The 13396-nt window shown below is 42.6% G+C and overlaps 1 protein-coding gene across 7 annotated transcripts in view; it reads left to right on the forward strand.

The window, feature by feature from the left end:
* The window catches only part of LOC112267760 (tensin-2), a 90774-nt gene that overhangs the window by 42330 nt on the left and 35048 nt on the right, over positions 1-13396 (forward strand). For 5 of the 7 annotated variants that reach the window (XM_024445938.2, XM_024445902.2, XM_024445915.2 and 2 more), the window contains one exon: positions 7209-7258. Coding sequence is in view for 4 of the 7 variants with exons in the window: in XM_024445902.2 (XP_024301670.1) it covers positions 7209-7258 (50 nt within the window). In the remaining 3 variants the exon portion in view is untranslated. The remainder of the gene's footprint in view (positions 1-7208; positions 7259-13396) is intronic. The other 2 variants (XM_024445903.2, XM_024445950.2) reach the window with 1 other exon arrangement.

Here is a 13396-nt window from a genome sequence, read left to right on the forward strand (position 1 = left end):
AAAAGCTGAAATATTACATTTACAAAAGTATTCAGAACTTTTACTCAGTACTTTGTTGAAGCACCTTTGGCAGCGATTACAGCCTCGAAGTCTTCTTGGGTATGACACTACAAGCTTGGCACACCTGTATTTGGGGAGTTTCTCCCATTCTTCTCTGCAGATCTTCTCAAGTTCCCAAGTGGCACAGCAGTCTAAGCCACTGCATCTCAGTGCAAGATTCATCACTACAGTCCTTGGTTTGAATCCAGGCTGTATCACATCCAGCCGTGATTGGGAGTCCCATAGGGGGGCACACAATTGGCCCAGCGTTGTCGGAGTTTGGCTGGGGTAGGCCGTCATTGTAAATAAGAATGTGTTCTTAATTGACTTGCCTAGTTAAATAAACATTAAATCAATAAATAAATCCTCTGACAGGTTGGATGTGGAGTGTCGCTGCACAGCTTTTTTCAGGTCTCTCCAGAGATGTTCGATCGGGATCAAGTCCGGACATTCATAGACTTGTCCCAAAGGCACTCCTGCGTTGTCTTGGCTGTGTGCTTAGGGTCGTTGTCCTGTTGGAAGGTGAACCTTCACCCCGGTCTGAGGTCCTGAGCACTCTGGAGCAGGTTTTCATCAAGGATCTCTCTGTACTTTGCTCTGTTCATCTTTCCCTCGATCCTGACAAGTCTCCCAGTTCCTGCCTCTGAAAAACATCCACACAGCATGATGCTGCTACCCATGCTTCACTGTAGGGATGGTGCCAGGTTTCCTCCAGACATGACACTTGGCATTCAGGCCAAACAGTTCAATCTTGGTTTCATCAGAACAGAGAATGTTTCTTATGGTCTGAGAGTTTTTAGGTGCCGTTTTGGCAAACTCCAAGCGGGCTGTCCTGTGCCTTTTACTGAGGAGAGCCTTCTGTCTGGTCACTCTACGATACAGGCCTAATTGGTGGAGTGCTGCAGATATGGTTGTCCTTCTGGAAAGTTTTGCCATCTCCACATAGGAACTCTGGAGCTCTGTCAGAGTGACCATCAGGTTCTTGGTCACCTCCCTGACCAAGGCCCTTCTACCCCGATTGCTCAGTTTGGCCGGGCGGCCAGCTCTAGAAAGATACTTGGTGTTTCCAAACTTCTTCCAGTTAAGAATGATGGAGGCCACTGTGTTCTTGGGGACCGTCAATGCTGCAGAAATGTTTTGTACCCTTCCCCAGATATGTGCCTCGACACAATCCTGTCTTGAAGCGCTATGGACAAATCAAATTTTATTGGTCACAAACACATATTTAGCAGTTGTTATTGCGGGTGTAGCAAAATGCTTGTGTTCCTAGCTCCAATAGTGCATTAGTATCTAACAATTAACAACAATACATCTCAAATAAATATATAAATATTAGATTGTGCAATGTCGTAGTGGCATTGACTAAAATACAGTTGATTAGAATACAGTATATACATATGAGATGAGTAAAGCAGTATGTAAACAATATTTATACATTGTTAAAGTGACTAGTGTTCCATTATTCAAGTGGCCAGTGATTCCAAGTCTAGGTATATAGCGCAGCAGCCTCTATTGTGCTGCCATATATTGCTACCCGGGTGGAAGGCCTTCCTGTGACATCCGGTGCTGTAGGTGTCCTGGAGGGTAGGTAGTTTGCACCCGGTGATGCGTTGGGCAGACCGCACCACCCTCTGGAGAGCCCTGCAGTTGCGAGCTGTGCAGTTGGTGTGATACAGCCCTATAGTATAGGGTTGAAGTGCTCTGATGTGCACTGTCAACTGTGGGACCTTTATATAGACAAGTTTGTGCCTTTCCAAATCATGATGTCCAATCAATTGAATTTACCACAGGTGGACTCCAAGTTGTAGAAACATCTCAAGGATGATCAAATTTCGAGTTTCATAGCAAAGGGTCTAAATACAAAAATGTCTAAACCTGTTTTCGCTTTGTCATTATGAGGTAATGTGTGTAGATTGATGAGGGGAAAAAATACATTTAATTTATTTTAGAATAAGGCTGTAACGTAACAAAATGGGGGGGAAAGTCAAGGTGTCTGAATACTTTTCGAATGCACTGTATACATGTCTCATACACATCTCCATATCCTCTATTGCGTTCTCTCTCTCACTCTACCTTCCCCTCCATCTCTCTGTCCATCCCTCACTCCCTGTCCCCCTCCCTGTTCATGTTTCTGGTCTTCTCTTTCCGACTCCGTTTAGTTTCATATCACCCCTCTTCACATTTTTCCCTGACATGTTTTCTTTCCAGTCATCTGCATTGTGTCTAAAACTAAGATTAGAGTTAGTCTAATTTAGATTTAGTCTAATCACAAAACGGCAGAGATGAGTTTATATGGGTATAATATCATTCCCCTGTACTCAGTTAGGGTCAGTATGTTACTGTGGCTCCTTTTTACTGTACATTGTGGTCCACTGATATTGACGTGTGTGCAGTAGTCTGTAAAACAACAGCGCTTAACCATATGGTATTGATTTCTTAAAACTGGTACACAGCTTATGTGCGTGTGACTGAGGCCTCTTCATTCCAGACTCACAAGGACACACACAGAAGAAAACACACACACACACAAAGATGCAAAGACGAAGACTGTACACACATGAACATACATTCAGTGGCCAGTTGATTAGGTACGCAACCCGTTCACAAAAATGGTTCGCTTCTACAGACAGTGAGTCACGTGGCAGTGGCTTGCTATATTAAGCAGGCAGACATGCATTGATGCATTCAGATACTGTTTGAATGTTAGAATGGGCAAAACAAGCGATTAGGGTTGATCTAGTCAGTGGGAGTACTGTGGGCTTGTTGATGGAGAATGGCAAGAATCGTGCAAGCTAACAGGTTGCCTACAAACCGGCAAATAGCGGCATCTGAACGCACAACTCGTCGGCCATTGTCACGGATGGGCTATTGCAGCAGACGACCACCCTGGGTTCCACTCCTATCATGCAGCAGACGACCACCCTGGGTTCCACTCCTATCAGCTAAAAACAAGAAAAAGGCGGCTCCAGTGGGCACACGATCACCAACACTGGACAACTGAGGAGTGGAAAAACATTACCTGGTCTGACAATTCCCAGTTCCTGTTGTGTGATGCTGATGGCAGAGTCAGGATTTGGCTTAAGCAGCATGAATCCATGGCCCCATCCTGCCTGGTGTCAACATGACAGGCTGGTGGTGTAATGCTGTGGGGAATGTTTTCCTAGTACATGTTAGGTCCCTTGACTAATTGAGCAATGTTTGAATGCCACACCTTGTAGAATTTAGGCTGTTCTGGAGGCAAAAGGGAGTCCAGTACAATACCAGTGTACTGGTATTGTGTGTGTGTGTGTGTGTGTGTGTGTGTGTGTGTCTGTATGGGACAGTGTGCATTTTGTGCTTGGTGCTTTTGTAAATGTATATTGGCTTGTGTTTTCTATCTTCACATTTGTTCATAAGTATAAGGAATGAAGAGGAGGCCTTTGTGCATTCAGTAAACGCCTGTCTAATTGCCAGCTAGGGAGGGAGACGTAATCTGGTGTTTATTTTGGCCCAACTCTACCCCTGTACTCCCCCCTCCCTCCCTTTCTCAGATGAGGAGGGATGGTGTGGCAGTGTACCCTCTAGTTGTAACAATAAACAGATCTAATTGAAAAATGTTAATAGATTGTTAGTCATAAACAGGCTTAACAAGTGTGAAATACCAAACAGAATCAATTATGACATAAGGGCTGTAAATTCTCTCCAATGTGTGCAGTGCGCACTTGCTCACTTACTGTGCCTCATTCATTGAACATCGATGACTACATACATTCTGTATTATCACAGGTTGTGAAGTATAGTATACAGCACATTTCAGTGTAGGACTACAAAGCAGTTTAGACAGATTAATTTCTGCCTCTCTGGGACATGATGCAGTTTGTATATCCGTGCAGTGCATATATCTTTGTGTGTGACAGTCTGGCGTCATGCCCCACTGGTCTGTCATGTGGAAGGCGAAATCTGTGATGACAGCATGACTGCAGCAGTATTTCCTGTCCAGCTGTTGAGTGAGATCGAGAGAGAGAGAGAGAGAGAGACCCTTTTCAGCAGTGGTTTTCTGAGTCGAGATTACTTTGAGTCAAAATCCAAGCCCGAGATTTACCACTCAGATTTAATTTTAAACATGACTTAAAAAACTTAAGCCTAGGCCTTAATAGTTCTGTAGCAATGAGGTTTGTGCAGTAGGCTATAGGCCCAATACATTATCACTGCATATTGGCTATGACTGAATTGCCCTGTCTATGTTATTCTTCTCAGACCATTAAAAAAATTATACATTTGTTTTATTACTAATGAGGCACAGTTGAGTGAGCATAATTAGCTGAGGGCCTGCATCTGATGGTCAGTCAGGGGGAGGGAAAGAGCAGCGGTGATAGCTTTGATGCTACCAACTTAGGACACTAAAGAGGCCTTTCTACTGACTCTGAAAAACACTGAAAGAAAGTTGCCCAGGGTCCCTGCTCATCTGTGTGAACATGCCTTAGGCATGCTGCAAGGAGGCATGAGCACTGCAGATGTGGCCAGGGCAATAAATTGCGATGTCCTTACTGTGAGACGCCTAAGACAGCACTACAGGGAGACAGGACGGACAGCTGATCGTCCTCACAGTGGCAGACCACGTGTAACAACACCTGCACAGGATCGGTACATCCGAACATCACACCTGCGGGACAGGTACAGATGGCAACAACTGCCTGAGTTACACCAGGAATGCACAATTCCTCCATCAGTGCTCCGACTGTCTGCAATAGGCTGAGAGATGCTGGACTGAGGGCGTGTAGGCCTGTTGTAATGCAGGTCCTCACCAGACATCACTGGCAACAATGTAGCCTATGGGGGAAAAAAAACAGTCGCTGGACCAGACAGGACTGGCAAAAAGTGCTCCTCACTGACGAGTCACGGTTTTGTCTCACCAGGGGTGATTGTCGGATTCACGTTTATCGTCAAAGGAATGAGCACTGAGGCCTGTACTCTGGAGTGGGATCGAGCATCATCGGACTGCATTGCAGGCAATCATTGCGCTAGGGAAGACATCCTCCTCCCTCATTGGTACCCTTCCTGCATTTACAACCCTCCAGCATGACAATGCCACCACGCCTAGTATGGCTGATTTTCTGTAAGACAGGAATGTCAGTGTTCTGCCAAGTGAAGAGCACTCAGACAAGCCCATGAGGAGGAGATGCACTGTGGGCCAATTGTGCGCCGCCCTATGGGACTCCCAATCACAGCCGGTTGTGATACAGTCTGGATTCGAATCAGGTTGTCTGTAGTGATGCCTCTAGCTGAGATGCAGTGCCATAGACCACTGCGCCACTTGGGAGCTTTTTGATTTTACCCCCCTTTGTTCAGGGACACATTATTCAATTTCTGTTCGTCACATGTCTGTGGAACTTGTTCAGTGTGTATGTCGTTTAATCTTATGTTCATACAAATATTTACACATGTTAAGTTTGCTGAAACTAAACGCAGCTCACAGAGAGAGGACGTTTCTTTTTTTTAATGAGTTTATATGGGCGTTGGTTAAATTGTGATTTCAATGAATGGATCGAAGGCATATTTCTTTTTTTGAGCGCAGAAAGGTTTTTAGCAGAGCGGTAGGAATGGACTCACTGCTCCATGAGCAGAATTTCCAACCACACCGCTCACATGCTCTGCACCCGACTCACTGTTTCTCCACTCTCCCTCCTCTGAGAAAAAGCGGGCAGTCTTCCGGTTGATTTTTTTTTTTAACTCATGTCGTTTTGCATTATTTCTGCCTCGTGCACCAATTCAAGTTGTTTACTCCTATGACCAAAGAAAGTGAAATATTCCTCGATATTAAAAAAAAAACAAGCTTATAAAAACACTTTGCTATACTTATTTATTGCAGTCGCAGCGCTGGTTGTGGCGTGAGTGGAAGTAGGGAGAACGCGCATTTTGTGGCTTATAAAAGTGTTGAACAAAGTGTTGACAGTGCCGAATAACTTAAACCTTAACTCATAACATAGCAGCTCTTTGCTGTATTCATTGAATCTCTCTCTAGTCATCGCGATCGACCGGTTGGTGACCACTGCTTTACAGACATAGAACACCACTACAGTAACGTGTCGATAGTGACATTTGATAACCTTCAGACAATTTTAATGAGTGCCGCCCGCGTCTGTACCCTTTCAGACAGCATAATTCTGCTACAGCACAGAAGGTTCTGTACTGTTTCCCTGATGACAATACATGTTGCTTATTGATGTGCTGTGTTGTGTTTATGGTAGTGATGGATGTTAGTCCCACTGCAGAAGCGGCATTCCTTTACAGACATGTAAAATGCTTGTTCACTGGCTCCAGAGAAGGTTTTGTGTACCCTTACGGTCAAACATGCCTTTAACCAAGGCTCTTTCAAGGTGGCGCATTCCACATGTCTGAAAAGGGTAAGAAAGAGTTCCAAAATTTAGCAGAACCTGCTGAATTTTTTTTATCCTACAAATATTTAAATGTACATGTTTTACATTGAAAAGAAAAGAAAGGAAAACTGAAAGGCTGAATGGGAGACAAAACAAGCAACAAAAGAAGAAAATATGTTCTGAAAAATTAGCTAAAATTAGCTAACGGAGCAAAGAAAAGAGAGATCCTTGATGAAAACCTGCTCCAGAGTGCTTAGGACCTCAGGCCTCAAGACAATGCAGGAGTGGCTTGGGGACAAGTCCCTGAATGTCCTTGAGTGGCCCAGCAAGAGCCCGGACTTGAACCAGATCGAACATCTCTGGAGAGACCTGAAAAAAAATGTGCAGCGACGCTTCCCATCCAACCTGACAGAGCTTGAGAGGATTTGCAGAGACAAATGGCAGAAACGCCCCAAATACAGGGGTGCCAAGCTTGTAGCGTCATACCCAAGAATACTTGAGGCTGTAATCTCTGCCAAAGGTGCTTCAACAAAGTGCTGAGTGAAGGGTCTGAATAATTATGTAAATGTGATATTTCCGTTGAATTTTTTACATTTCTTATCCTGTTTTTGGTTTGTCATTATGTGGTACTGTGTGTAGATTGATGAGGGGGGGGGACTATTTACAAAATTTTAGAATAAGGCTATAATGTAACAAAGTGGAAAAAGTGAAAGGGTCTGAATACTTTCCGAATGCACTATATCATTCTTATTTCTATGGTTTGAACTGTACAACTTTAGTAATGTGTTCTCTCTCTTTATGCCTCTTTCTCAGCAGGGGTCTACTAAGTCCCTGCCCCATAAGAAGAGGATCTTCCTTCCCAGGTACCAAATGCTTTTTATATTCTGTAGTGAAGGACTTGATTCAATCAATAGCAGATAGTGATAAATGAGGCCAGTGATATAATCTGGTTAAAGTTGTCTGTCTCTCCAACAGATTTCCATCATATGGACGTTTTGGAGATGTCCGCTTCAAACAGAAGCATGTCTGTTCTATGAAATAAATGTCCAAATAATTGTATTCTCAAATAAATACATATCTGTTACATTGTGTAACTGACATGCATGATTTATGCTGACACTCCGATGTTCAGCTGAAGGGAGCTAAATATTATATAACACGCACCACTAGGGCGCTCAACTCAAATAGCGGTGTAGCCTACTGTAGCTACTAGCAAAGTAATTCAAAGTTTATACTTTATTAGTTAAGATGTAACTTTCCAGTGCTGCTATTTTTGTAATGTTATTAAAACAAAATCAGACAACCCCATAGTGGAATAGTTTACCTATTTACCTACACAGCTTGTTGTTGTGTGTTCTATGAGAGATCAATATTCATCTCGAGGCACATCCAATTTACAAGATCTATGAAATCAAATACAGTTTTATTGGTCGCAAAACATACAGTGCCACCAGAGATTCTGGGTTCGAGCCCAGGCTCTGTCGCAGCTGGCCGCGACCGGGAGGCCCATGGGGCGACGCACAATTGGCCCAGCGTCGTCCGGGTTTGGCCGGCAGGGATATCCTTGTCTCATCGCACACTCACGACTCCTGTGGCGGCCCGGGCACAGTGCACTCTGACCAGGGCGCCAGGTGTACGGTGTTTCCTCCGACATATTGGTGTGGCTGGCTTCAAGAAGCAGTGCGGCTAGGTTGGGTTGTGTTTCAGAGGATGCGTGGCTCTCGACGTTCGCCTCTCCCGAGTCCGTATGGGAGTTGCAGCGCTGAGAAAAGACTGTAACTACTACTAATTGGATACCATGAAATGAAAGGAGAAAAAAGGGGGTAGAAGAAAAAGACATCTTAACACAATATCCTATAATGAAAAAGCAAATTCAGACTCTTTGCTATGAGATTTGAAATTGCCATTTTGTGCATCCTGTTTCCATTGATCATCCTTGTGATGATTCTTCAACTTCATTGGAGTGCACCTGTGGTAAATTCAATTGATTAGAAAGGCACCCACCTCAGTCCCACAGTTTACAGCGCATGTCAGAGCAAAAACCAAGCCATGACATTAAAGAAATGATCCGTAGAGCTCTGAGACAGGATTGTGTTACGCTCAGGACCTCAGACTGGGGGTCAATGACAATGCATGAACCAAGACAATGCATGAGTGGCTTGGGGACAAGTCTCTGAATGTCCTTGAGTGGTCCAGGCAGAGCCCGGACTTGAACCAGATCGAACATCTCTGGAGAGACCTGAAAACACCTGTGCAGCGATGCTCCACATCCAACCTGACGGGGCTTGAGAGGATCAGCGGAGAAGAATGGGAGAAACTCCTCAAATACAGGTTTGCCAGGCATACCCCTGAAGACTCGAGGCTGTAATCGCTGCCAAAAGTGCTTCAACAAAGTACGGAGTAAAGGGTCTGAATACTTACGTAAAAGTGATATTTCAGTTAAAAATGTAGTTTGAACTTGTTTTTGCTTTGTCATTATGGGGTATTGTGTGTAGATTGATGAGGAGGGAAAACAATTTTATAGTAAGGCTGTAAATTAACAAAATGTGGAAAAAGTGAAGGGGTCTGAATACTTCCTGGATGCAATGTATTTATTAGGGATCCCCATTAGCTTCTGCCAATCCAGCACAGCCAAGCAGTTTAGTCACCTCAACTTGCTCAATTTCCACATCATTCATTACGAGACGTAGTTGAGGTTTAGGGTTTAGTGAAATGATTTATCCCAAATACAATGCTTTTAGTTTTGTAAATTTTAGGACTATCTTATTCTTTGCTACCCATTCCGATGGGTAGCTGAAGCTCTTTAAGTGTTGCTGTCATTTCTGTCGCTGTAGCAGCTGACGTGTATAGTGTTGAGTCGTCTGCATACATAGACACACTGACCTTACTCAAAGCCAGTGGCATGTCGTTAGTAAAGATTTAAAAAACAAGGGGCCTAAACAGCTACCCTGGGGAATTCCTGATTCTACCTGGATTATATTAGAGAGGCTTCTATTAAAGAACACCCTCTCTTTATCCACATTTTTTATCCACATTTTAGCAGGTGGTGTAAAGCCATAACACATATGTTGAAGAATCTCAAATATAAAATATATTTTGATTTGTTCATCACTTGGTTACTACATGTGTTATTTCATAGTTTTGATGTCTTCACTATTATTCTATAAAGTAGAAAATAGGAAAAAGAAAGAAAAATCGTTGAATGAGTAGGTGTCCAACCTTTTGACTGGTACTGTATGTATGTGTGTGTGCGATGGGATGTATAGACAGGATATGGATAGAATATGTAGTATATCTGAAGAGTAGTATGTATTGCAATGGTTAAATAGGATAGGCCTTGACCAGAATACAGTATATATGTATGAAGTGGGTAAAAACAGTATGGAAACATTATTTAAGGGACCAGTGTTCCATGACTATGTACATAGAGTAGCAGCCTCTAAGGTGCATGTTAGAGTAACCAGGAGGTAGCCGCCTAGTGACAATGACTGAAGTTGTGGGCAGAGTACCGGGCGGAGGCCGGCTAGTGGTGACTATTTAGCAGTCTGATGGCCTTGAGATAGAAGCTGTTTTTCAGTCTCTCTGTACACGATTTGATGCACATATACTGACCTCGGGTGGCTGAGGTCGTTGATGATCTTCTTGACCTTCGCGTGACACCGGGTGCTGTAGGTGTCCCGGAGGGCAGTATGACCCCATTGAAGTGTTGGGCAGACCGCACCACCCTCTGGAGAGCCCTGCGGTTGCGGACAGTACAGTTGCCGTACCAAGCGGTGATACAGCCCGACAGGATGCTCTCAATGGTGCATCTGTAAAGGTTTCTTAGGGTCTTAGGGGCCAAGTCGAATTTCTTCAGCCTCCTGAGGTTGAAGAGGCGCCTTCTTGACCACACTGTCTGTGCGGGTGGACCATTTCAGATTATCAGTGATGTGTACGCCAAGGAACTTGAACCTTTTCACTTTCTCCACTGCGGCCTCGTCTGTGTATGGGGGCGTGCTCCCTTTGCTGTCTCCTGAAGTCCACGATCAGCTCCTTTGTTTTGATGAGGTAGAGGTTATTTTTCTGTCACCACTCCGGATAGGAAGGGAAACATGTATTCTGAGGTCCAAGCAGTCACAGGTGTCGTGTCCAATAGGCTAAATGGAATTTAACTTGCCATATAATTACTCCTGTTTATACAAAAATACATTAAATCCACCAGAGAGCATGATTTAGGCACAGAAGATCATTAGCTTCTTTTTCTTTAATAGCTTTTTTAAATAGCTGTGGATTGTTTTAAATCGCCAAGGTATAAGCACGCAATTTGGGTAAATAGCTGATTGTTGATTTGCGGCTGTTGGTGAAAAGCATCTAAAATAATCCTAAGCCTATCGTAGTATTTCAAGATACGGTGGCTGGGGAAAAAAGAGAGGAGACAAAGAAAAAACGAACTGGTCTTTAGTTAGGCTATCAAAATCCTGAACTCGCAATAGGTTATTGAGCTAACAGTAGCTTATCGTATTGGCACTATAGCCGGTGAGTGCGCATATTCACTGTCTATCATTGGGCGAGTCCGTGCTCCTGGAAAGCTTTATTGGGACAATAATTTCCTCCTCCAGGGTAGATGAACATCATAGTCTACAACATGTCTCCCATTTTCATAGGCCTTGATTAGATGGTTGCGTTCAAAGACGAGGCAGTTTTTTGTTGATCTTAGTTTGTCCGTGTTAGCAGAGTAGCCTACCCTGTAACTTTTGTGCTATTAAAGTTCTGCTATTGTCTTCAGTCATGGAATAAAAGTGGCATGGAATTGCATGAAATATGTTTATAAAAGGCCATATTCTTTTCTCATATTTCTCTTGGCTCCTCCTAAAACATTTCCCTCGAGCTGGGGCTGAGCTCTGGATGTGTGCTAAGAAAGGAGAGGAAAAGCAGAACGGTATTTTTTTTGCTAACAGTGAGTCAGTTCCCACTGGGCACAACTGGTTGAATCAAGGTTGTTTCGATGTCATCTGTCAACGTATTGTGATGTGGCATCTATGTGTGAAATATATTGGATTTTGAAAAAGTGTAATTAAAATAAACTGTTGTTTTGAGGATGAAAGTTCAACATAGACAAACCTTATACGAAATATGGTGAATTTCTACCTTCAAAACAACGTCAGATCTTCAACGTTCTATCCAACGTCAGAAAAAAAACTAGACTGAGAAGTACCTCCTAGTGGAGAATTGATCTATCTACAGCTACCCTTTGGTCTCCCACCCAGGGTTTTAACCAAGCCCAGCCATGATATTTGTCACTGACTATTACCAATGTGCTACCATAAGAGATCTCCTCTTAAAAACTAAATAGATTCACTGTTGTTATCGAAGTCATTCCAAAGGGTAGGTTTAACAGTGCAAATGAAATGTGACCATACACTCATATCATTAACAATTCTCTTTAGGCCTAGATATCTTTTGCAGTTATCAACAGCCATTGTTCCAATTCAACCCAGAATTCAACTAAAAATAGACAATACAATAGGCCTAGGGTTTCCAGCTCTGGTTGATTTCAAATGTAATGATATTGAATTGTGTTTGGTTGTCAAAGCAACAACATTTGAACATTCGAATGAGATGTATTAGGTTGAAGACTTTGGTTGGCCAGACCTGCACTTCCTCCATTTGACCCTTTCACAGCCATCAAACTCTAACTGTTTTAAAGTCATTCCTCTTGCAACTGAGTTAGGAAGGACACCTGTATCTTTGCAGTGACTGGGTGTATTGATACACTGTCCAAAGTGTAATTAAAACCTTCACCATGCTCAAAAGGGATATTCAATGTTTTCACCCATCTACCAATAGGTGGCCTTTGCTAGGCATTGGAAGACCTCCCTGGTATTTGTGGATGAATCTGTCTGAAATTCACTGCTCGGATGAGGGACCTTACAGATAGTGGTATGTGTGGGGTACAGAGATTGAGGTAGTCATTCAAAACACTATTATTGCACACCGGATGAGTCCATGTAAGCAAAGGTTTACTCCTGAACTTATTTAGGCTTGCCAAAACAAGGGGGTTGAAGACCTATTGACTCGAGACATTTCAGCTTTTTATAATTGAATTAATTTGTCATAAAAAAAAAACATCATTCCACTTTGACATGATGGGGCCAATGACGACAAAAACTCAATTGAATCATTTAAATACAGGCTGTAACGCAACAAAATATGGAAGAAGGTTGTGAATACTTTCTGAAAGCACTGTCATTTTAACTGCAATCCAAGTCATTTGGTTCTGCTATTAGATGAAGCACAGTGATCATTACATTCATTCATCTGTTGTATAAATAAACAAAATATCTGACATTGTTTTTCTATTGGCATTTGGTTGTGCTTTTAGATGGTTGAAAGCATAGTGATAACGCATTGGAAATCTAACTTTTGGCTTTCTTTTTGAGTGGATGTATATATGGGTTTTAATCTCATTGATCAACGTCTCAACCAAATATTACCCAATTATCCATGTTGAAATGGTGGTGGTGTGCCCAGTGGGTTATATTATTAACCTAATTTATGACTCTCCAATCTACTCATCATGTTAGGAATAGTAGACTATATTGCATTCATCTGCAAATGCAATGAGAGATGCATGCAATATTTTATCATAAAGGTGATTTATTTTTTATTTTTTTTTAAATGTATTTTTTAAAAACTAAAGAATAATGTTTAGCTTCCCCTAACTTGAAACTAATGCTGCACCTATGCAAGCAGTCAATGCACAAGATTTCTTAATGCAATCACAGGAAGAACACTTTTGTCTTTTGGAGGGGGATCCCATTCTTTCCATTGCTAATTTTGTTTATTTCTTTACGCCTACAATTGCACATGTGACATCATTTAAAAAATGCAGTTACAACCACACAACTGGAGTTTCAAGCATGGTTTAGCATGGTTTAGGTGCAGCTGAGCAACAGACCTCTGGAAGGGGCAATGGCATCTTAAAAGGGCAATGACATACTTTGTAATACAATAATTATTAA

This window comes from Oncorhynchus tshawytscha, linkage group LG02 (assembly GCF_018296145.1).
Source record: "Oncorhynchus tshawytscha isolate Ot180627B linkage group LG02, Otsh_v2.0, whole genome shotgun sequence".
NCBI lineage: Eukaryota > Metazoa > Chordata > Actinopteri > Salmoniformes > Salmonidae > Oncorhynchus > Oncorhynchus tshawytscha.